General features: G+C 48.5%; 6 protein-coding genes across 6 annotated transcripts; 3 read left to right on the top strand and 3 right to left on the bottom strand.

The window, feature by feature from the left end:
• Nucleotides 1-396: 396 nt before the first annotated feature.
• TRUGW13939_06918 (uncharacterized protein) lies at nt 397-660 on the top strand (the record flags this gene model as incomplete). Its single annotated transcript, XM_035490060.1, has 1 exon — nt 397-660. One exon carries the CDS (start codon nt 397-399, stop codon nt 658-660), a length of 264 nt encoding a protein of 87 aa, XP_035345953.1.
• Nucleotides 661-1,168: 508 nt separating this feature from the next.
• On the bottom strand, nt 1,169-4,669 carry TRUGW13939_06917 (uncharacterized protein; the record flags this gene model as incomplete). The annotated part of the gene is made up of 6 exons (XM_035490059.1): nt 1,169-1,332; nt 1,387-1,524; nt 2,180-2,283; nt 2,804-2,856; nt 2,915-4,412; nt 4,467-4,669. 6 exons carry the CDS (start codon nt 4,667-4,669, stop codon nt 1,169-1,171), a joined length of 2,160 nt encoding a protein of 719 aa, XP_035345952.1.
• Nucleotides 4,670-9,002: 4,333 nt separating this feature from the next.
• TRUGW13939_06916 (uncharacterized protein) lies at nt 9,003-11,616 on the top strand (the record flags this gene model as incomplete). Its single annotated transcript, XM_035490058.1, has 3 exons — nt 9,003-9,530; nt 9,588-11,031; nt 11,084-11,616. The coding sequence occupies 3 exons, from the start codon at nt 9,003-9,005 to the stop codon at nt 11,614-11,616; spliced, it is 2,505 nt and encodes an 834-aa protein (XP_035345951.1).
• A 1,706-nt stretch (nt 11,617-13,322) lies between these two features.
• Nucleotides 13,323-14,532, bottom strand: TRUGW13939_06915 (uncharacterized protein; the record flags this gene model as incomplete). The annotated part of the gene is made up of 2 exons (XM_035490057.1): nt 13,323-14,223; nt 14,291-14,532. 2 exons carry the CDS (start codon nt 14,530-14,532, stop codon nt 13,323-13,325), a joined length of 1,143 nt encoding a protein of 380 aa, XP_035345950.1.
• Nucleotides 14,533-16,055: 1,523 nt separating this feature from the next.
• Nucleotides 16,056-18,125, top strand: TRUGW13939_06914 (uncharacterized protein; the record flags this gene model as incomplete). Its single annotated transcript, XM_035490056.1, has 3 exons — nt 16,056-16,963; nt 17,012-18,020; nt 18,069-18,125. The coding sequence occupies 3 exons, from the start codon at nt 16,056-16,058 to the stop codon at nt 18,123-18,125; spliced, it is 1,974 nt and encodes a 657-aa protein (XP_035345949.1).
• A 65-nt stretch (nt 18,126-18,190) lies between these two features.
• Nucleotides 18,191-24,498, bottom strand: TRUGW13939_06913 (uncharacterized protein; the record flags this gene model as incomplete). Its single annotated transcript, XM_035490055.1, has 8 exons — nt 18,191-19,016; nt 19,077-19,292; nt 19,856-21,003; nt 21,092-21,182; nt 21,338-22,680; nt 22,739-22,834; nt 23,067-24,208; nt 24,264-24,498. Coding segments are annotated over 8 exons (5,097 nt in total), but the record flags the coding sequence as incomplete, so codon positions are not given.
• Nucleotides 24,499-24,639: the final 141 nt, after the last annotated feature.

Below are 24,639 nucleotides of genomic sequence, written 5' to 3'. Positions count from 1 at the left end.
TACGTAGTTGTATAGTGGAAGAACTCCGATCGGACTACCCACTCTACTCCGACACCAGATCATCGCCTCGAAAACCCAATTAGGAGCCCGATTCGAGGTATATGCAAAAAACGGCATGCCGTGTCGGAATAATTGCTTGTGATTTGTGACTGCCTGAAGTATATTCTAGATCTATTGAGTCATCTGGAACGGAGTGCCAAGAGGGTTTGTTTGGGTTTTTATTCCGGGAGGAGGTATATAAAGGGTCTCGTCTTCTCTTGATGTTTATTATCATCATCATCATCATCATCATCATCAGTCACTCAAACAATACTTGAACAAACACCAACGTTGAAACAACAATCCTCTACTACTACTACTACTACTACTACTACTACCACCACCACTCTATTCAAAATGCTTCTCAACGCCTCCCCCATGACTCGCCGCGCCTTTGACGGCTCCGACTTGCAGCTGAACCACCAGCAGCAAAACTCTGTCAATACCTCTCGCTCCAACAGCACCGTCACCACTTCTTCTACCTCCACCTCATTCGACTACCCACGCAAGGCCTCGGCCGAGCAGACTAGCCTCGAAAAGAAGCGTGCGCGCCAGGCGGCCACGACCAAGGAGCGAGCCAGCTTTTTCAAGGCTGCTGGCACCGTGTTTGCACTGAAGTGATCAGTCAATATTTCCATTCGGAAATATTCTTCTTCTTTTTAAGACTCGAGAGACTCTTCAAGACCTGGTTGAAGAGTTGGTTATGATTACGACTTTTTAATAATAAAAACAATATACCAACGACTGTTTATCGGCTGGAGTTTTATTTTTATTTTTATTTTTATTTTTACACGAGTGATGTTTTTGTTATGGATATCGATTGATTGATGGGTTTCATGTTTGATTGTTTTGAAGGATGAAGTTGCATATAGACTACAATAATAAGATTGATGCTTGCTTTTACTCATGTCCACACTACGTAGTCTACTAGTCTACTAGTATATCAAAGGTAGAATAAAAATAAGTACGATAGTATATTACTACTCGTGTAATTGTGTAAAACAAAACCATCCATAACCCCAAACCGAATCCCCCAAAACTTTAAAGAGAAATCATAACATCCAGAATCATAAGCCTAAAAACCCAAGCTAATCCAAGCCAAGCATGGAATGAACATGCCAAGTCTAAATCAACCACCGAAACCGTACAGAGTGCGGCCCTGGCGCTTGAGCGCATACACAACATCAAGCGAGGTGACAGTCTTGCGCTTGGCGTGTTCGGTGTAGGTGACGGCGTCACGAATGACGGACTCGAGGAAGGTCTTGAGCACACCGCGGGTTTCTTCGTAGATCACTAATATTTTCCGTCAGTATGTAACCCTAAACAAAGGAAGGAAGAGGAACGCACTCGCGGAAATACGCTTGACACCGCCACGGCGCGCCAGACGGCGGATGGCCGGCTTGGTGATGCCCTGGATGTTGTCGCGCAAGATCTTGCGGTGACGCTTGGCGCCGCCCTTGCCGAGACCCTTGCCACCTTTGCCGCCTGCGACAGTTAGCATCTGCAGTAGATAGTATAGTATGGAGTAGTATAGTATGGTGTGGTGTTGTGGTGTATGGGTGGTGGTGGTGGTGGTATAGACGCGTTACGTAATCACGCCATACGCGACACGATAAAGGACAACAACATGATACATCGAAAACAACATGATGAAAGAACAATAGTAAACAAAACGACTAAAAATAAAAATAAAAATACTCACGTCCAGTCATGGTGAAGTTAGATGATGAACTTGATAAAACTTGGCGTTGTTGATGATGAAAGCTGGATGGGAAAGCTGATAAAAAACGACCGAAAACAGGCAAGAGAGGTGGAGGAGGGAGAAAAGAGGGCAGGACAGGCGCTTTAAATACATTTGGCGGGCCGGGGAGTTGATCTGAGCAGAAGTCACCTGACTAAGCGACGAGGAATGGAACGGCGGGCGCTGATTGGCGGGCGGGGGCGCGCAAAAAGGGCGTTATGAAGTGCTGCTTTCCAGCGTGTCTTTTTTTGCGGGCTCGGTTTGGCATGTTTGGCTTGGCCCGCGCGCCCAGTGCCAAGGCCCGCCCCGCCAAGACCTGCGGGATGTCACGTGTCCTGCTCTTATCAATAATCACTTCTTATCTATCTACCCTACAGACTATCATTTTATTCCTCTTACTCGGAAGATGTGCTGTATACTCCGTATATTGTAATATCAATTCATAATCATACGAAACATTGTCTCGTGACTCGTATGGCCGAGACCATCGCAAATGCAAACATCTGACACAGGAAATAAAAACAAAACTCAACGCCAGACAACAAAAGACCTCCAATAAAATGCACTTTTTGCCAGAACGCCGCCCCATGACCACCAATGATAATAACTAAACAATCAAGAATTAAATGCATTAAACAATACTATCAATGTGAATGCGCCGTGCAGGCTGCTGCGCGAAGGATAACGATATATACGTGCCTCGTTCCCGGGCCGCGAACTCGGATTGGACATCGAGAACGCGAAAAAACGGGAACGGGCTAGCCGACGATTGCCGCCGCGTGTGATTCCTGAAGGAATCGATGAGAGTGAGGAATGTTTGGTTGATATAGCGGTTTATACACAATCGGCGAGCTGCTATATGAGTTCACCGCGCCGGATGGCGCCGATGATGATGATGATGATGATGACGACGACGACGACGACGATGCCGACGCCGCGGACGAGGAATCCAATGGTGCAGTCCTGTTCAGTGATATCGAAACAGCAGAGTCCACTCGAAGAAGATCGTCCTCGGTCTCAGACCGGGTGTTCTTTGGACCATGAGGAAGCTCCATGCTTTTGGTGGCAGTGCCAAACTGTGTCAGTCAGTCAGTCGACGTAACTGATGGAACGGAAAGACAGGCAGGTCCTTACAAAGCAGTATTTGTCCACCAGCTCCTTGTATGAAGAGGATTCCTGGTGTAGTTTGCCGGAAACAAGAGGTGCTACCGGCTGGGGCTTTGGCGAGCCGGCATCGTTGGATGAGAACGAGCGACCATGACCACCACCGGCAGATCTCGCTTTCGCGGTCAATGTCGTGCGGTCTTCGCTCGCTCCGTTGCTCTTGGTAGCCGAGAGCGATGCCCCAAAATCATACCGGTTGCTCCAAGCTTGCTTGGCCGGCTTTTCTCTTGGCTTGGGTTGCTCTAAGAAATCCGGGTGGTCAAGCGGGGACAGGTGGAAATCCGAGTCAGCGTTTCTGCTGTCTCGGGGGAAGGAGAAGTTGGGAGTGGGGGGTGAGCCAAATTCGCCAAAAGAAGGCATGGACAGTGGCCGAGACGCGATCGAGACGGCGCTTCTACTGCGTGGCAGAGACTGTGCTTCATGGGTGGGAGCACTCGGAGCTTCAGCTGGCCGAGTCTTTTCCTTCTTGGCAAAGCCGACCTGGTAGTTCATCGACGAGTTGTTGTCCCAATACTCTTGGCCCGCCACAGTATAGCGAATACACAGGAAAAGAGTCTTGGTTTCCAAATTCGGCACGTCGGACAGGTTAATGGTAAAGTTGAAGCGATCGTAGCCATCGTTGACGTGCTTGCGGCGCACATCCTGGTTATATTCTGCCGACACTTCCGACACCGTCTTCCAATAGTCCAAAGTGAAGCGGGCCAGCACGTTCTTTCGGAAAGCCAGGTTGGCAACGACAACAACGCCGACCAGGCTTTGCTGATCTGCCGACAAGTAGATGCGATCCAAGCGAACCGGCTGGGTTCTTCGAGCAGTGGAATCTGCGGGGAAGTTGGGCAGCTTGACTTCCCACTCATAGCTAGGGACATGGTAGAAAGGATACTCCGTTGCACCCGGGTACGTCTCGACAGGCGAGGTATCGGCGCTCACGGCGAGGGGTTTGTCGAGCTGCAGGAAATGCCTGATGTGTTCGAGCTGAGCGTCAAAGTGGACGTTCTTTGAAAAAGTGGGGGTGCCAGGCATGCTCGAGGGGCGACGATTGGTGCGTAGGGCTGGGCGAACCACCTCGCCAGACTTTTTCCGAACCATTGACGGCTTGGGCGCAAGCTCATCCCGGTCACTGTCGATGGACGACGAGGAGTCGAGCGAGTCTGCCCGGAACTGGATATCGTTCTCGGTGGACGAGCGCGAGTGGGAGATGGCCCTCGCCTCCGGGGTCAGGGGGGGCACCGGGCCGCTTTCTTTGTCTCCTTTGTCTGAGGGTTCCCCTTCCGACTGCAGTGATCGGATGGCAGCGTCTAATCTTTCGACTGGCAGCGGTCGACGGACGGTGCGAGGCGACGTCTCTTCGTCGCTCGAGTTACCGGCCGACTCGGGAGGCGAGATGATGGCGCCGGATGGGATTACGGCATTGTTGCGAGGGGGCGGGGACTGGCGCAGGCTGGCATGGGGGTCGACAATTAGTCGCCTGGCAAGTTGCAAGTTAGCTTTTTGTATAGAACAGATTCAGCTCTCCACTTACGGCAGCTGGGTGTGGGACAGCACTGGGGAATCGGCGGCGGGCGATTCACTGCCAGGGGCCAGCTTGCTAAACGACGGACTGCGCCGGTGTCTGCGGATGTATGCTTGGGCCGAGTATGAGCGCGGGAGATGAGGGCGATCCGGCACCATGGCACCCGCGTCGGACGGAGCGGGGAGAAGCAGCAGCGGCGAGGTGTAGGGCATACGGACGGTGGCAGCAGCGCCTTCCACCGGATCAGAATGGCGCGCGCAGGCCAGCAGCGAGACGGGCGAGGGTCACGGCGGCTGGCAGGCGGGTGATGAGCAGCAGCAGGATGGGATCCCACGCTGGGAGGGGAGTTAGCACATGCACATGAACACAGAACATGGACGGAGGAGGTTGAGATAGAAAAGAGAAATGCGGGGGGGGTGGTGTTTTTTTGGTGTTTTTCCCGTGCTGTCAGTTGCGAGGAAGGAGCGAGCGAGCGGGCAAGACGGGGCAGGAAGGCGCGAACGACCGACACATTCGCTCCTGCCGCAACAAGACAAGACGCGTGTACACAACAGAGAGAGAGATCCCATTGTTTGCGCGCAATAAAGACAGACAATGCGTTTTGTAGTCAACGAAGAAAGGGCATTCGGCTTACCTTGGTCAAACCCGTCACTGCATGCACAAAGATGACCAGCAGCCGACCAGCTGGCGGGGGACAGGGACAGGGACAGGGATGGAGATAGAGATAGAGAGATAGAGGGACGCCGGGGAAGAAAAGGAAAGAAGAGTATGAGAACGAGAAGGAGAGAGAGAGAGAGAGAGAGAGAGAGAGAGGAAAACCCTGAAGCCGGCCAGAGCGATGGCGATAGACAGGACTAATATTAATACCAACAGGCGGGCAAGAGCAGCGGCGGTGGCGCCAAGAGTGGGGACCAAGTATCAGTAGTTTTTTAGTCTTGCAGTGGACCGGTCTGGGGCCTTGATTGGGGCTGCTTGCAGCTTGGGTGTGGTGGGGCCCAAACTTTGTTAGCACGATCATCCTGGGCTGTGTATTTTTTATATATTTTTTGGAAATTGTATTTTATTGTATTTCTTATCTACTGTAGATATATATTATTATATATTCAGTTCTGTATTCATTTCTGTAGAGATAAATGAATATACATGAATGTTGTATATTGTATAGATATATATGCATATCTAGATAGATACCCACACATATCTATAGCCTCCGAAACGTGCCGCCCACGCTTGCTTCCCTGTTTTGCCCACCGCCCGGCAGTATCCCCAGCCAGATTCCCCAGCATTAGTGGATGCATTTCTTCAAGAATGAATCCCAAGATTAAGAAATGAAGAAACAAATCAGGTGCAACGTTTAATCTTATTTGATCTTTCTGTGCGATTGTCTATCTGGCGGCCGTGGGATGTTGAGCGCCAAGGGGCGGATTTGCATCTGAGACTTTGCCACACCCCAACCGATTACTACCATTCTTACTCAGTCGGGACGATCATTATTCCCCGTTATCGGCAGGCTATCTTATCTTGTGCGACCGGGTATTGATTGATATTACGAGATTCGGTATTACTGCGAACCACACTCCGTTAATAAAGAGTGCATCATGCAATCATGCAGATCAGGTGACCGCGGTGCCCTAACTCCGCAGACCGCCACCATCAATTGATCGCAATCGCTTTTTCCCTCTCGTCTTGAAAATACAGACGACAAATGACGTTTTTATGATCCCGGGACCATCATTATCTAGCGGCTCCACCGTGACAGCAGTGGGGAGTGCCGCGCCGTGATGCTATTCCCAACACGGGGTACGTACTCGTACACAATATACACGCTCTCTTGCTCAAAACAGTAAGAGAAACAGGCCAAGGTAGCAGCCGCGCCTGCATGTTTCGCAGAGTGAGTCGGTGCAGTGCTTAGCGTGCTATTTCCAAGGCACGGCGCAATCGAGGGGCTAGTGACGTCAACTCTTGTATACCCGCGGGAATACACTCATACAGATGATATCTAGATCGATTTATTTATTTATATAGATATAGACATAGACATATTTATACATATATATCCATCCATGTATGTGTTTCTGTAATGTCTAATGTATTCTTTACAGAGATAACGCCCATCAATCTCGCAATCGAGGCTAGACCGTCGCTCGGCCCACGCTAGGAAATCTCCTCCGCGCCGCACCAACCAGGTTGCATCTGCGAGATACCACTCTACTACTTTTTTTTTGGTCCATTTGTCGTTATGCCATAAATATTACAATGATTTGTGGGCCGTGCTTCTAATGAAGCTATTCCACCGTCGCATCCGTGCAGTGTTCGATTGGGTAGAGGCGTTATGTAGGGCTGGGCCGGAGCCCTTGTGTCCGGATGTCGCGGTACGAATTTTTCAAGATCAATTTTTTTTTATAGCATTAACCTTTGCTCCTTTAGCGATGACCTCCGGTTGGGTGGTCGGTCGAGTCATTCATGACTAAAACATGTTCGCTACCGGTGAGAATTCTTCTCCCACACTCGTACTCCGTAAAAACAATGTTAGTAGTATCTGGGGCCCCCGCGGAGAAAACTCTTTCGGATGCCCCAACCACGGCGCCGCGCTCGCTCGCCAACCGTGGGCCCGCAGCTCATTGTCTTTCGTTTGCATCCACAATTGATATATATGGATGTATATATTCATGTTTTCTTTATCGGAACTGTATACACCCCGAGTATCTACGAAGAATTGCCGCATCCGGCAATAGCCCATCTCACTTCTTCCCAACGACATGTACTACTACTGCTACTACAGCCTCTGGCGCTTATGCCGGGCCAAAAAATAGAACAAGAAAAATCCTCACTCGCGTCAGTGCTGAAGTGCGGCAAATCACAGCGCGCCCTCGGCTCCACCCGGATTCTAGGCCTTTTCAACACCAAGGGTCTATCTCTATCTTGATACTACAGAGGGCGATCTGGTCGAGCATAGAGTTCATACATGTAATCGCATTACGACCACTATTGTATTCTTTCTCGCCTGTTACTTTGCACTGCGGAGCATTCACCCATGGATAATTTTGGACATTGACAGTCTGTCATCTCCACCGGGCTGTTTTCAAGGTTTTCCTTTCTTTGTTCAATCTTTCATTCCAAGAGCAAGAGAAAACCCGCGAAACCTCTTTCTTGCCACAATAATCACGTCTTCCAGAGAAGACCTGCAGAGAGATACGAGGCTAGTGCTGCATGCGTGCTACCAGTGGAGCCCGCGACCGTTTTAGCGCCACCAAATCAAGGCATCCATCCCCCCTTCGCCTCTGCGTCTCCCTTGTTCAAAGTGTTTCGCATGTCGCTTGCTTCCCTGTTTTTCGACGGGTCAGTGGCTCGCTCGCCTTTGTCAAACACCCCTTGTATCAGATCCGGTTTTTCTGGTCAACTAGTTTTCTGGCGAACTGGTTGGCATTGGCTGTCCGGTCAGCATCTATCAACACTTTATGGTTGCTATGACTAGCAATATACCTTGGTAGTGTCTTGATATAGCGGTCAACGCCTTCTATCAGCCATGTCAAAGCGCGCCCAATAACACCTCTACCGCCAAATGTCTAGATGCTCTCATTACTTATCCATGAGCTCCTCTGTGGCGGACTCCTTGCGTTATCTGCGGGTAGACTTCCGCATAACCCATTTTGGGTCGAAGGTCACGACCCAAAACCCAACCCGGTCTGGGTCTGGGTCGAAGCTTCATAACCCAGGCCCAACCCAGGCCCAGTCACTGGGGCCCCAGAAAACCCAGAAATAACCCATTTCGACCCAGTTCCGGCATAAATTATGGTATAATTATTTAAATTACACGCCGTCATTTTTCCCGTTTTGATGTTTACACTGAAATAGAACACTTTCTACCAGGAAATCAATGAAATCTTTAAGGAATTTCTTAAATATGAAAAGGGCATATCGAATTCACTGTTGCTTATCTTTTACAATGCCTCGTTCTACATGGAAAGGCCGTATCTACGGTGTGGTGGGAAAATGCGCATCTATCGTCGTACCGATGTAGTTATATATGTTAAACATATATTCACATATTATACATTTCTACATGAATCAAATAAATATTTCGGGGAATATTAGAATGTATTGAACTGTTTAAATGTTCTACTGTTGTCAGAATATCAAACCGTTCTATTGATAATTCCGACGCTTGTCAGAATACCTAGATATCTACATTTAAGTCGAAGGCTTCAACTTTGAAAGTAGGACGGGATGAATTTTTTTGGCTAGGCTTGGGGAAACTGGGGTGGGAATTGGGGTTTGACTGGGGTTTGACTGGGCCTTGACTGGGTTCTCTGGGTTGTCTCTGGGCTATTACTGGGTTATTACAGGGATAATGCATTAGGTCCACATAATATCAGTATACCAAACCAATGAATGAGAGGACAAGGATTCATTCCATCTGACATATCAATTAACTTGACTTTCTCATTTTTCTCATTTTTCTAATTGTAGTGCTTTTCCATCTCAGTATGTTATTCATATTTTCCCTTTACCTCTCCCCTTCGTGATGCTTACATATCTTTTGTCATGTCTCAAAGCCAGCTTTCCGACTTCACATCGTCACTTTATAGTGGAGATATTGATGATCTTCCATCTCTCTCAACGCAACAAATCACTCCATCCGCAAGTCATCATACAATTGATTCTGGCTTCCACCGGCCAGATGACCTCCTCGTTCCTCCTTCTTTGATACGTGTTGGACCTGATCGCCGGAATAGGTTTGTTCTCTACGACAAGATGTCACACAACGAGTTTATCGACTGGTGGTTACAGACGGACTATGGGCGGAAAAGAAAGATCAACTGGGATTCACATCGCCACACGGTGATCTGGAATAGCTACAACCAGGTTGCTGAGGGTGTAGATGGCACACCAAAGGTCATGTGCAAACGCTGTGGAAAGATTCTTGAGCATCCTTATTCCCTGAGTCTGAACAGTTCCGGCAAAGCGCAGTATCACGGCACATCAACAATCCAGAAACATCTGAAGACAGCTGGGTGCCTACGGTCGGAGAAGGGAAAGAAGGCAGAGATTACAAAGTTTCTCCAAAAAGAGGTATGTTTTAGACTGTGAAACGATACTTAGATACTAATCTATGGTATGTCTTCCTAGGGCGAAATCTCAGCAGATATACCCTTTTTACAAGAGGACTGGGAAGACGATATCTTGCAATTCCTGACTCTCAATCGGCTACCATTCCACCTCATCGAGCATCCATCATTTAAGCGGATTATCTACAAAGCGCGTTCTGCTCTTGTCGCTCCAGTGATCCCGTCTGCCGATACAATCCGTCGCCGATTAGGGAGCTTGGTCAAAGACCGGCAGCAGCGGGTTCTTCGTACGCTACCTGCTGGTTCAAAGATATCTATTGCGCTTGACTGTTGGACATCTCCATTCTCGCAGGCATTTATGGCGATCACTGGTTATTTTATCGACAGTGATTGGGTTTATCGTGAGGTGCTTCTTGGTTTTAAGCCACTTCACGGTACACATACGGGGTCTTACTTAAGTGGTGTTCTGATGGAAACCCTGGTAGAGAACAACATTGAAGATAGAGTGTTTGGGCTGACCACAGATAATGCATCAAACAATAAGGCATTAGCTGCGTCTCTCCAACAAGCTTTATCAGATGGTGTCATTATTACACGAATACCATGCCTTGCCCATGTTATCCAGCTCAGTCTTAATCAGCTTCTTGTTCGGATTAAGGCAGTTCCATCCAATGAATCCGCGGAGACAAAGTGGACAGAGAGTCAGTCCAGGCTGGTTCAAGAGAATGCGAAGCAATGTCAGATCTCTTCTACATTGAACAAAGTACGTTATCTTGCAATTTATATAAATGCAAGCCCCCAGCGCCGAGAGACATTCTACAATCTTCAGACAACAAACGTCAAGATTGTTCCCATCCAAGATGTGAAAACACGATGGAATTCTACATTTCTTATGCTTCGCCGGGCCAAACGGCTACGTGCTATCTTCTCTTTATTTTGTGCAGAGTATGACTGTGAGGAGATGCTACTTAGCGAGCACGAGTGGCGCCAAATTGACTATCTTCTCTGTATCACTGAGCCGTTCTTCGATTATACAACCCAGTTATCAAAGACTCGAGACGTCACTGCCCACTATGTGTTCAAGATTTACAACCGACTTTTTGATCATCTTGAGCGATCACAGACACAGCTACAACGGAAGCGTGTCCCATGGAAGAAACAAATGCTGGACGCACTGGACGCTGGACGGACCAAGCTTGATGAGTACTACGCTCAAACCGATACTATTCGAGGGCATATCTATGCCGTCAGTACGATGCTTGCACCAGTGAATAAATTTAGATTCTTTCTCTCTAGCGATTGGGATCAGAAGTGGCGAGATATCTATCGCAACGCCTTTCAGCAAGCCCTCATCCCATACCAAGCGCAAGTAAAAAGTCAAAGCCAGGATGCATACAGCTCTCACACTGCAGCTCAACCAAGCTCAAGGCTGGAGGAGATGCTTGATGGAAAGGATATACAGCCACGAGCGATGACTGATGAAATTAGTCAATATCTTGATAGTGGTCAGTGATTATCCACTACCTATGTATTGCTAGTTCACTAATCTTAAACTAGATACTGTTTCTGTTGGGCCACTTATCTTTTGGAAAGAGCATCAATATCGCTTTCCAGCTATTGCCGCCCTTGCGCGAGATGCGCTCTCCTTCCCAGCCACTGGTGCAGGAGTGGAACGCCTCTTTAATACTGCTCGAGATGTTTGTCACTATCGTCGTGGGAGAATGAAGACCGAGACGATTGAGGAGTTGATGATGTTTCTTTGTACATCCAAATTCGATATAGAGGCACAGGAAGCAAAGCTTCTTGAAAAATTCTTCTCACAGGATGAGCTTGAGGCGGCGAAAGAAGAAAGGGAAGAGAAGCTTAACAAGGATGAGATCAATCCAATTAGTGATACAGAGGAGCAAGAGGATGAGCTAGAAAATGGACCAGAGAATGAAATGGAGGATATAGGACTAGATACGACTTCCTTATCTGCTGCTGAACCAGATAGTCCAGGCTCACCGTCATTACCACCAACCTGTACACAGACACGGGTATCAGGGCGGAAACGTAAGAGCCGGGAAGATGATATATTTGAATATCATTAGTTAAATATGTAAATTCTAAATAAAGGCTTTTCTTTTACCTTTTTTCCTAATAAATCTGTAAAGTAAATACTCAAAAATACAACTACAAAATGCATAAGTTATGCAATTAGAATTCTTGGTATATTTGTTATGTTTGTAACCCAATTTGGGGCCCCAGGCCCAGTACTGGGTTACCCAGTCCAACCCAGACCCATTACTGGGTCGACATGTTTGACCCAAAACCCAACCCAGTCTGGGTTGGGTCTGGGTTGGGTCTGGGTTTTACTGGGTCGTGCGGAAGACTATCTGCGGGGAGACCCTGTCTTGCCAACTCAACTGTCCAAAGTCAATCCAACGCGGGGGCCTATCTCATCCCCCCCCATCCTCCTCCATCGCTGAGTTTCTGGGGCGTCGGGCCTATGTGTTTGCTCGAGGCGGGGTAGCTGTCAAGTGTCCGACGCTGTGCAAGAGGTATCACATTTGCTGCGAACGCACTGTTAAATTTCCGACCAGCATACTACTAACTACTACGTACCAGTATTATCAGCCTTGATATAATTAATACCGCAACCCCTCTTTCCCTCCAGCCAAGCACATGTCCGACCCAGCTAGAGTTCATGTGATCGCCCCCTCCTCCGTCGAAGCCCTCGAGCTCCAAGACGAGATCCGTGCAACTAATTACAATCCGAGCGTTCCTGTCGCTAGCATCTCCCTTAGCTGCGGCATTCCCGTTGATAGCTCGATCAACCCATGTTCAGAGGAGACGTACACAGTCAGCTGTTTTGCCTAGTCAGGCATACTCTGTACACCTTAAGATAGTAGTGCAGAATGCAGACACCACGCAAGTCTGCAGAGTTGCAAATCCCGCAACGGAGAAGCGAGAAGCACATCACGCGCTCGCCTGTGTAACTCGACTCGTTTATATCCATCCACCTCTCAATCAAATGCGTTCCTCAGCCTCCGTAGATATTATTCCACGTATTGCCGTCCTACCTTGATTATATCATTGGTATAATCCCTGTTTTGAGTGGTATTCTTCTTAAGAGTATTATCCGGGGTAACGGGTGAAACAATATTTATTTAATTGGAGTACAGATATAGCAAGTTACACAGCCAGCGCAATGGTTGTACTCCAATTCAATCAGACATCGACTGGTACAGCCGAGTATATTATGTACTCTATTGGTAATGTAGATGTGTTGGTGGAAATTAGATATCAATTGATACAGTTGATGGAAATTAATTTGTAATTGCTCATGCTCATACTTTTTTGTAAAATCAATCAACTGATGTTATGCATAATCTATCAATTGATAAATGTGCGTACCCCTTTACATAAATTGATATGCAGTATTGATATATACGTAGTCACCAGTTGACCTTGTTCAGTGTGGCTTCAGTTCCCACATGTATATGTATACTAAGCCAAGAAGTTATCATTGACTTCTATAGAATAGTTAAGTCTAGATGCCAGTATCGATTAATTCACAGTTTTATTATCATTTGAGAGCAACTGATCATTCATGTATTATCAACGGTAGAATATATAATATGACCAAATCTAGCATTTAAATGTCATTTGATATCGACATCATTGATTAATCTACATGTATTGAAACTACACATGTGGCTGTCAAAGGTCTCTATTAATTCTGAAAATGACTTGATTTACATAAATGACACTTATCGCAGACAATTCTATTTACTATAATACTAGTATATACACTCTAGTTGTCCGCCTGGTCGGCAAACGACAATTCGGGCACAGCCTGGTTCCAGATCATGTACTTGCTGATGTAAAACGGAATACCCGCGTTACCACGGCCAGTAACAACATTCATCCAGGTACCGCAGTCGCCAGTGCTGGCGTCTCCGTTCTTCAAGTTGGCACCAGGAATAGTGACGGTCGTAGGTCCGCTAGTAGCCGAGCTGAAGATAAAGTCGAGATCCGGCAGAGTGCTGCCGCAGGGGTACTGCCACGAGCCAGACGAGTTTGAAGTGCCCTGGATGAGGCCAAAGTAGGCAGAGGCCACATCGGCAGACACCGAGAGCGACGAGGTACCCGAGTCAAAGTCGAGATCGAACGCAGCAGCGTCAAACACGTTGCCGCCAGAGCCAAACTGCACGCCCTGGTAGGCCCACTGGCCCTCGTTACCCGAGCTAGTGTTGGCAATGGGGATGGTGGTGAGGTCGCCGCTGTAGGCGGAGCTGTCCGAGTAGCCAAAGTCGATGTAGCCGGAGTTGTTGGTCTTGAACGAGGTGCTGAAGACGGGTTCGGGCACGTACGGCTCGAGGCATTCCATAAACGTGCATTGCGGGTTGGGGCGGATCGAGTTCTCCACGCCGAAGCCCAGGCCGACAGGGCCGTCAGTATCGCGCGTGCCCGTGCCATCACCACCGTATTTGAGCGTGTCGCAGACACCGAATGGCATGTTGGGCACAGTGGCGCCGCCAATGTTGATAGTTTCCAGGGCTGCCGGGCCCGAAGCCCCCGAGCCGTCGGCGTACTCCAAGTCGAAGGTGGAGCCGTCCATAGCCTGGTATGTGCTGCTGTTGCTAGGGTCGTAGATCTCGCCCGTGGTGACGGTGGCTTGCGAGTCCGAGGACATGAGGGTACTAGCGGTCCACCTGTATACTTGTTAGCTCGTTTGTTCTCGGACAGATAAAAAAAAAAAAAGGTCGAGAGAGATCCTACAGGTCGGAAGAACCAGTGTCCAAGTTCAAAGTCACCTGCTGGCCACCAATGAGGACGGGGATGATCCAACCACCACCGTCAAAGTTGTTGTAGACAGCGCCGGTCTCATTGTCAACGGCCGCACGCGAGGGAACGTAGCGGTGCGCAGCGCTGCGAATGCCGCGCTTCTGGATGCCAGACGGGGCAGCCAGGGACTCGCTGACGAGCAGCAGCGAGACTGCGGTGGATAGGATAGCAGCCATGATGAAGGGATGAAATGAATGAATCAGAATGAAAATCGACTGGAGTCAATCCGATCCGATCAGATACGGCGACACGCCGTTTATATAGCGACCCTCAAAATTAATGTTAACTAAAACGTACTACGCAGGCACTACTCTAAACAAGCATGCCATGCAACTCCTGAAGAGGGAAGTGCTGACCTAGCCTCTGACCTGAAGACATGCTGAGAGGCTGAGAAAAAAACACAGCCGCAGATCACATCCATAACGCTCGTAGTTAGGGTCGCATCCATCGGTTTTGGACTGGCGTTGTCGGCCCATTTCACGGGGGGCTTGCTTTAGTAAATTAGGGCTGCTAGGGAGCTCAACCCACTCTATTTTAGGCTCTGATCGGAGACAAATGGCCATACGACCCAATAGCACAGGTCAGGCCCCCACGATCATGACATTTTTTAGAACCGGCGGTGTTGCTGATCTCTGGCGCTGGTGGAGGCTGATGCAGGAACCGAGTACGTACGTTGATAACTATTGGCCGCGGCTCCGTGCACTGTTGTAGCCCTAGCCCTAACCAGCGTAGCTTCAGTCACCATTATTTACGAAACTGATGCACGAGTAGGCTGAAGACTCGACAAGCTTTGGGGAGAAGCTTGGTAGGCTTGGCTAGGGACCTTGGGACAGGGATTTAATGACTACTATTATTGTACCCATTCTGAGTCGTGCATTATTTAATATTTACTATTGGCAGTTAATCCAGGAACCACGTGAAACGCTGGACTAAAACACTAGCATGGAAGAAGCAGAGTTTTCGAGAAGCCCGGTTTATCCACTTTAATTTTCTATACCCCAAAACTGGTACATTGACGTCGATCGTGGGCTCACAAAGCGAGTTCCGATATCCATACTTGGATTCCAGATCGTGCTATCCCGCCAATAGTTTACTACGAACATGCGTGTTGGTTCCCAACCAACTTACCACTGAGTCGGTTCGCATGATAACATGAGTAGTAGTAGTACATAAAAAAAATAATTACCTACATTCAAGGAACAGACCGACACATCCGGGGCGTGGGGGCGACTTTCGCCGTTTGGGGCCGCGTTTGTCTAAGAAATGCTATACGATATCCGACACAGTTACCGGAAGTATTCCTACTCTAATATTATTATTATTCACTGTAGACTTGCCATTTTCCTTAAGGTTGATGTCATTGTATAAACATATGGCCAGCAGGAATCACCAGGATTTGCTAAACCAGACTGTGAAACACATTCCAAATTAACGATGATTATTGATCCTCAGCTCTATAGGTCAAACAATCCCTGTAGTCCTATCAATTGATCTTTTCTCTTTCGCGTGGTTTACATTTTTGCGTATCAACAAGTATGTACTTGTAGTCGTCAGCCAAAGGCCTCGCCAAGAAATGCCGTCCTGGCGAATCAGAAGAACTTGGGCCCACCGCCAACATCAACATCAACCTCCACCTCCACCTCAACCTCAGCGCTGAACACTCTATGCGTGACCGGCATTTCATACGTTTAGTGTCTTCATGCAGAAGCCTCACAGAAAACGGACTATCGTATCCTGCCTCGAATGCAGACGCCGGAAGCTACGATGCAATCGCTTAGAGCCGTGTAACCAGTGCTCTAGGCTGAACAAGAACTGCGTCTTTGCGCCTCCCATTAACGATGACAAGGAACCAAAGAAGACGAGACAGACTCCACCCAGCTTGGACTCACATATTCATCCGCTCCAGAGATCCCCCCCGCAGCCTGAGACGACTAGGATAGCTCCAACTCCGTTGGCAATTTTTGATGCCTCCTACTCTACCGGGTATAACAAAAATGAGGAAGAATACAACAGAGCAGACACCGGCTTTAGATATGGACGCCTGGGGCTTACTGACCGCTTGGGCGGATTTTTTCGACCGCTGTTGGCCCAAGAGGTCAAGTCGACGCTGGTTACGTTAGAGCAGAAACTGAGAGAGAATGGGAGGCTGGTACCAGTGGATTTAGAAGCAAGTTTAAAACTTAGGCAAGAAGATTTCTCTTTCCAGTCCAGCAAGTCTATTCTTCCAATGTCACTTGCGTCTCTCGGCACCCCAACTCCAGCTTTACCGGGTCGACTAGTTGCGGATCGGTTGATGTTAGCATTCGCCCACAATGTCAATCATATCGCCAGGATAGCCCATATGCCGACGCTGTATAATATATATGAAAATTTCTGGCGACAGACAAATGACGGGTTTAGCCCCTCCGGGCCCTCAGCTGCTCTCGTTCATGCATCGATCTTCGCCGGTCTTGTGAGTTTGGACTCTTCAGATGTCCTGAGGGATCTTGGTACTGCCAAGGATATCCTGTACGAAGAATTCAAATCTCGAGCCGAGCACGCACTTCACCATACCGATTACATGCAAACTACGAAACTTGAGGTTCTCCAGGCACTGGTGGTTTACCTGTATGTCTCCCTTATCATTTGAAAGTAATTCCTAAACTCTTAGAACAGTATTCCTCTGTGTCGTAGCGAAATTTCACGAGCACATTCAGTCATCATCGGGGCAGCCATCCGGCTTGCGCAGTGTATGGGTCTCCATCGTGATGGCACGCACCTCGGACTCGATCCTTTAGAAACGCATGTCCGTCGTTTGATTTGGTATCAATTATGTTTCCTTGACATCAGAACGTGTGAAGCTCAGGGGCCACAGCCCAGCATCCGGCAGGAAGACTTTGACACCTTGCTACCATTGAGTATGAACGACGAAGCTGTGCATCCCGTGGGACCTCCTCCTACCTCTCAAGACGGCCACTGGACAGAAATGACCTTTTCGCTGATCCGTTTTGAATGTCACGAAATGCAACGAAAACTTTTTGTAGCCCGAGAACGCTTGCAGCGGGGGATTATCGACCTGAATTCAATCATGCGCGATATTCGCTCCTTCGAGGAATACATGGCTCGCAAATACGATCATTTGATCGACGAACGAGTGCCTCTGCAGAAATGTGCAGCGCTTGTAAAATCATTCATGATGACTCGTTTCTATGTAATGATTCTCCATCGCTATAATGGGTCAGTTGAAAAACCAATGCCCGAGCGGCTTCAGAAAACGCTGTTAGACATGGCGACACTGAACCAGGAAATCGGCGTGGCTCTAGACTCAGACCCTGACATCGCTTCTTGGGAATGGTATACCGGGGCCTATAACCAATACCAAACAACATTCCTGTTGATCACGCATTTGTTGATTTTCCCAGATGACGAACACGCAGATCGAATTTGGAAATGTGCGGATTTTGTGTTTGACACAGACCCGGATACAAATAGAGAGCAAAAATGCTGGGAGCTGATGACGACGCTGCAGAGGAAATCGGCCGCTTACCATATGCTGAGAGAGACTAAAGCACCACCAGTGGCTATGAATTGGCCTTACCTTGGACAGGGTCATGACATACAGAGTTTGAAAGCGGAAGCCCCAGGCATCGAAGCACTTGGAGATATATGGGCAGATTTTGACTGGGTGAGTTACTTTAGGATCCATCCTTATTTTGACTGACAGTGATACAAGGATGAATGGGATCGTATCTTTAATAGGGAATCAGCTGACATAGAAGCATTCGCCTAACTCTGCTTATTGACATATTTTGGAACATTGAACGAACTGCGAAAAATCACTTTTACAAAAGTGGCTCAACAACGAAGGACTCCGCGATAACGCACTAATCCGCCCTTCAACCGCTGAATACTCTTCGTAACGCCTTCCACACTCATCGGCGCCACCTCGATGATCGGACGGATACCGTGGCTTGCTGCAAAATCTAGCATGTCAGGGTAACTCTTTCTATCTGGCAAAGCCGAGATAATTTTTATTCCCCTGAGCAAAAACTGCAAATGGGGAATGTCCAGTTTTTTCTCAAGGTCGGTTGCAGTCATCGGGAAGATGGTTGCGCCATTCCGAATCAAGGGGAAAAACACATCCCAGTCTGGCATTTCCGAGGTTGTTACGATGAGATGGTGGAGTCTAAAATCACGTCCTGATTTGTTATCTGGACCTTTTTGCTGAAGAGTATTCAGCAACTCCTCTGCGTTTTTCCCTTTCGTGGCCAAGAACCTGCTGGCACCGAGTTCGAGGGATTGCTGTTTCTTGGACTCTGTCTGACTGAAGGCAACGACGGTGCAGCCCATTGCTCGCGCAAACTGGATGGCTAGATGACCAACGCCTCCGATTCCTACGATTCCAACAGTCTCGTTTGGTTTCACATCGTGAAGAAACAATGGTGCCCAGACAGTGGCGCCTCCACACATCAACGGCGCAGCATCCTCTGAAGAAATCATATCAGGAATTTGGAACAAAAACGACTCGCGTCGAATAGCACCTGTTGAGAAACTGCCTGAATTGGCGTCGCCCATCGGTCCATAGGCCTGACTTGACTCGCATAGGAAGAGTTTTCCAGCGAGACATGCGGAGCAGCCCCCACAGGTATCTGTGATAAAGCCCCATCCAACTCTATCGCCACTATAATACACATATCAGCAATCGGTATCCCCTTGGTTGTCTCGTTTTGATCTGACTTACATCTGAAGCCGCTTGACATTTGGCCCGAGTTTATCAACAACGCCTACACCTTCGTGGCCTAAAGCAATCCCAAAGGGAAGAAAATGAAGATCTGACCCACAAACACCAGAGTGTGTGACACGAACGTACACCTCGTCGTTGACGAGTGGTCGATCAGTGAGAGAAGTCACGGTCTCAGAGATCGATCCATCAGGCGCACCACGATAAACAGTGAAACTATGAGAAGTCATGGCTGTATCTGAGAAACTGTCGAGTCTGGGCAGAATAAATATTTGGCTTGAGAAGTATGCCCTCTTTATATCTTTTTTTCCAAGGTGATATACAACGGAAGGTAATGTCCGTCCACTTTTCTCCGTTCGTTGTATATCCGCTTCGACCAATCATGTTTTCAGCTAGAGCGGACATAAGATTGCTTACTACAACACTATAAAACTACAGAGTATGCATATTTCTGCGTATGCATGCACGGTTAATTTGCATAAACCACTTGAATTTAGTATAAAATTGTCCTAAGACTGATATTGGGCTGTCCGTATATATGGATCAAGTTCATCAAGTCTGATTCCGCCGATGACTTCTTCCACTTGTCTCTTTAGGCCCCGACTTATTCAAGCGTTTTCTAAGTGCTCTCGTATTATTGAATTCACGGAAGGAGTGATCATTCCAAAATTATGAACTGGTAATCAAAACATGAACTGGTAGAACTGATAAGTTCGGAAATATTCTATCTGAGAATACATCTCTTTGCATCTCTCGCTCACAGTTCCAGGAACCTATACTACTCGCAAAAATACCGGTGCAAACTGCTGCCAGGGAGCAAAAAGTCAACGTCTGCTCGCACTCCCTCCGAGGCAGGGATAGACGAGACTACCCTAGCCAGATCATTTCCATGCCTCTCCATCAAGACCTTGCAGCTATCGCATAGCAAAATACCACAGCCAGACGCCTCTGGGCTTGAAGGGTCTTCAATATCCCTGGCAAATTTGTCGATAAACAGCTCCGTTGAGCACCGAAAAAAGGCCGGATTTAGGCAGAGGGAACACCACTGGTTGACCTGCTTATAGCCTCCTTTTTTTTCCTCCAAGCTCCGAAATGCCTTTCCAAAGTCAAACGTGAACGGATCGAGCCCAGGCAAAGAAGACAATTTGTGTCCAGGACAGTTTGTGATGTACTGTCTATCAAGACAGCAGTTGTGACAGATCCGCGTGCGTTCATGACCAGCACTTTGATGCCCTCCTTCAACCTCCTCCAGGCCGTATCCTCTTCCATAATCGGCGACTGTTACCTCCTTCAGCCCGAGGCCAAACATGCCAAATGTAAAATTGCGGCAGAATTCACACGGCTCTCCATTGTTATTGCCAAGTTCGCAATCGAGCGGATGACAGTAGGCTGTTCGTATGCTCCGAACAGAGGCCGGGGGCTTTTTCTGGACTTGTGTGACCTTTTTCTCTTCCTCAATATCATTGGAATCTTCAATGAGATCGCTGAAAACGGCGCTGTGCGCCAACTTGTGTAGAAACATCTTTGCCGTTATTGATTTGAAATGAAAGATAATAACCAGCTTCTGCGGCTGGACTTGCTCCGGCAACGGCAGTTCCGCTGGTTTTGCTTTGTTGCGCTTGCGTTTCTTTCGGCTTTTGGGGCTATAATTCCCATCGCTGTCGTCGTCACAGTCAATGTCAATCGGCTCCAAGTTGGATTGTCGAATTCGTAGGTCGTAGTAGGATGACCTCAGGTAGCTCCCGAGATATGAGTGTGGTAGACCTCGTCTTTTGATGTGACATTTTGAGCGCTGATAAAGTCGCAGGGCTTTTTTCAAGCGATCCACCGTGTATGCTTGAGTGGGCTCGAAACCAATTTTTCTTCGCTTTGAGCGGGCCATGGTGAGTGTCAGCCGGCGAGGGTTCAATGTCGTTGGATCACGTTGCTAGGATGGTAGATGATTGAATGATATGATGTGTTTTGTAAAAGTGATTGGAAGAGAGCATTTGAAGTGTAAGAGGTGATCAGTATACCAGCGAGGCCGGTGAGACATCTGGACTGGATCGTCTGTGAGGCGAGGTGATAGATTGAGTGAGGGTTATGTGCAAAAAATTTAGATGAGCACTGATACAACATTTGAAGTCAAGTGAAATTATCAACTGATCAATTGGTCAATTTTGACGGGAGGTTTTATTGAGGAAGAGCAAAACTAAGAATTGAATTTGATATCCAGATCTAGCATACATACAATCAGAGAATCAGAGATATAACCAAATCACTTGAATCGATTCCAGAACCAATGGTAAAGACTGCGCCATTCTGTAGCATCGTCCTCAACGTAATCACCAACGATTTCTGCCAACTCATTTGTTTCCTCAAATGGAGGGTACTCTGGAGCATTCGATGTCATATCAACTGACATATTGGCAGTAGTCACGGATGGTACCCTCTCCTTGACCGTCTCTGCTAAATCTTTTGCCCCTTCACGGGCGACCTCTGCGTACGCCTCGGCCTGTTCGCGAGCCATAACCATCAGCTCTTCTGGTGTTGGGTATTTGTCAAGTAGAATCAAAACAGCGTAGTATGACTTGACGATAGAAGAATGCACGGCATCTTTTGTCAGCATTGTGATGCCGTGAGAGAGGAAGCCCTTGATAACTTCGCCGATGATTCCATCGTACAAAGCACTGGCGCCTTCTTCAACTGCGATAGAGTGGAGTGCCTGGAATATTTCGAGCCTGAAGGCTTGAGCCGGGGATGAGCTCTTGGTTTTCTCTCCGGAGGAAGGGTTTGCTTGTAGTCGTGTTTTGGCTAGTGAGACTGGGTACGTGACAGTAGATGCAACTGCCTTGCTAATAGCTGCAAGCAAAAATGTCACTACAGCTGGTGGATTCCGTCGTTTTTGACGTGGGAGAACGAGGTATTTCAGGAACTCGTTTAAGAAGAAGGTGATGGATGGGTTCAGTGTCAAAAACAGAGATGCCGAATACCCGGCCCAAAAGCCTGAGATACCCCTTTCAGCCGAGATCTGGGCTGCTACTTTCTTAGTAGAGATTTCATCCGAAGCATTATCACTCAATATCGCGGCGGCCTGTTTCCGAGTCACAATGTTGGCGAGGGGCGTGGTCCAGAATTTTGAAAATGCCCCGGCGATCACCCCAATGGCCAGCTCATCCAGAACAGGGAGTACAGAACGCTTCTTCCCACCTGCACCTAGGTTGGAGCTGAGCCTCCGCTCACGCAGTGCGGTATAGGCAAGGAAGAATAGGAACGAATCAGCGATTGTTTTCCATGTGTCGTCGCCAACACCAGTGAAGAAGCCTTTGATGCCGCCATCCTTGGTGTATATCTTTTGTGCTGCGTCGAGCATGCCTGCATATGACTCTCGCTTCGAGCTGGACTTTGAGCTTTGTGTCCGCGCAGCAAGCCGTTGCATCTGCAATCGAGTCACAATCAGCCTCAGCGGATAGGTCGCGACATTCGACACTGCGGATCCGGCGGCACCGGCGACCGCATGGCCCAGGGCTGGGAGGGCCGGCCCTTGCAGCGCTGCGGTTTTCCAGTCTTTCTCATGTTTTGGGCGTTCTGGGTAATCGTATTTGTGATAGAGTTCAAAGGCATCCTACGCGGCCAGCTGATTAGACATGCGGTGGATACATCCCAATAAACGTATAGCTTACCAGTCTTGGTTCGTATATTCTCCTGTCGTCGTCTGCCATGATGACGAGGTCTTCTTGTATCAAGATGTAGGTTGAAAGATGCGATAACGATTGGAGCTACGGTGCATCACGCACTGGAAGAACAAGGGAGGCTGCGGTAATTTCATGCCACTGTTTCTTGAATTCAATGCTCCATGCAAGTGTAAGATTGGAATGATTTCATTGACATTGGCTAATAACAGGTTCAAGCGAGAAGTCGAAGTGCAGCTCAACCGAGGCTGTAGACGATGGGCGGTCAATAACGTCATCTGTGGAGGCGGCTTGGCGCGTCACATGCTCCGCCAACAACATCGTCTTCTGCTTCTGCCTCTGCCTCTGCTTCTACTTCTCCCTCTGCCACTGCCACTGATCCCAATTCCAAGACTGCGTTCGCATCGCCGATAACGTCGCCGCTTTCCTCATCGCTCTCGTCGCTCTCATCATATTCGGTCGAGCAGTCTTCGGCCTCACTCTCACTCGTTTCAGCCAGTGCTTCCCGGACGTTGAACGCAGATATGCTCGAGCCATCACAACCTGAAATAGTCTTTTGCCCTTTCTTGCGAGGACGGCCACCTTGTTCTTCGTCAGAATCGTCAGAGTCCTCGTCGCTTTCTTCGACCACGTGGCCAGGGATTGTTTTTCCGCCTGTTGAAGCACGGATTGGTGTGCCATAGCTAGAAGGTGAAGATGAAGTATCCTTGCGTTTCCGTTTCGTGCTAATGCCTCCAGTCTGAGCTTTGGCCTGCTCTTCAAACGCTTTGCTCTCGATAACCACCCTGCGACGCTCCACGGCCCTTGCAACCTCGTAAACCCATTTGGCCTCCCCGGAATTGAGCAATTCGTTGGGAGTGTTAAGTTTCTGTTTGTACTTTTCAATCTGCGGAAGCTTAGCAAGAAACCTAGTGTCTTTAGGAAATTCGTCTAGGAATTTACGCAGGCCCTCTTCACTTTCGGCAATTCGCTGGACCTGATTCGCTTTTTTCTTGTCCTTTTGACTCGCAAAGACGGAAAACTCGGAGAATCTGGATGCGGTGCGCGCCTGAGCGTACGATGGTTTGTATCGCGTTGGCAGGGGAAAGGCGCCCCCATTATCGTCATGGGAATCGCTGCTTTGAGTCGGAGATGGTAAGCTACCCCCCTGGCCAGGGGGTCGCCGAGGGGGATTGGCCCCCCTGAGCGCCTTTGGGGGGAGGCGGCCTTGAGAGGTCAAAGTCGGGATCTTTGGCACGAGGTCCGCCTCATCGTCGATATAATCGGTCTCATACATTCCCTGGTGCCATGGCGCTTCTCTTCTCGGTCGGTGCAGGATTTGGCCGTTCAAGGTCTGCGGTCTTCGGCCGTGTTGCGCACGGGGGGTAATTCGCGGTAGTGGTAGTGCTGGTCCTTGTTGGAAGAACAAGGGCGTTTGTGGCGGTACATTTGACGCGTGCCGATTTCGAGGTATAATTTCTTCTGCAGTGAGGTTGAGGTGTCAGTTTGAGCGCTGGATTGCTTCGTATAATCTCACCCTCGTCTTGGTCCTCGTCCTCGGCGAGATCCGCGAACATGGCGAATGTCTCGGGCGGAGGCCTGAAGAAGGGAGCATCTGGGTTGTTGTATGCCATGAGTAATGATTTTGTATGGCGATCTTGCGTTTGGAAGATGAGGTAGTGGTGAAGGTAAGGTTCGTAGCAAATGACAGATCGAGATGGTAAAGTCTGTGGAATTGAGAGGTATGGCTGAGGAGTAACTGCTGTAATATGTTCTGACTCCAGTCTTCAGTCACTTGTGAAGCAGTAGAGAGAACAGATGCCAAGAAAAGAAGAAGGTTGACAACCCAGGCACTGATATATCAGGTTGATCCGAGGCTGAGGAAGGGGTCGACATCTGAGTTGTAAAACAGG

This window comes from Talaromyces rugulosus, chromosome IV (genome assembly GCF_013368755.1).
Source record: "Talaromyces rugulosus chromosome IV, complete sequence".
Classification (NCBI taxonomy): Eukaryota; Fungi; Ascomycota; class Eurotiomycetes; order Eurotiales; family Trichocomaceae; genus Talaromyces; species Talaromyces rugulosus.
The sequence above is the reverse complement of the archived record's forward strand: the minus strand, read 5'-3'. Positions and strand labels throughout refer to the sequence as shown.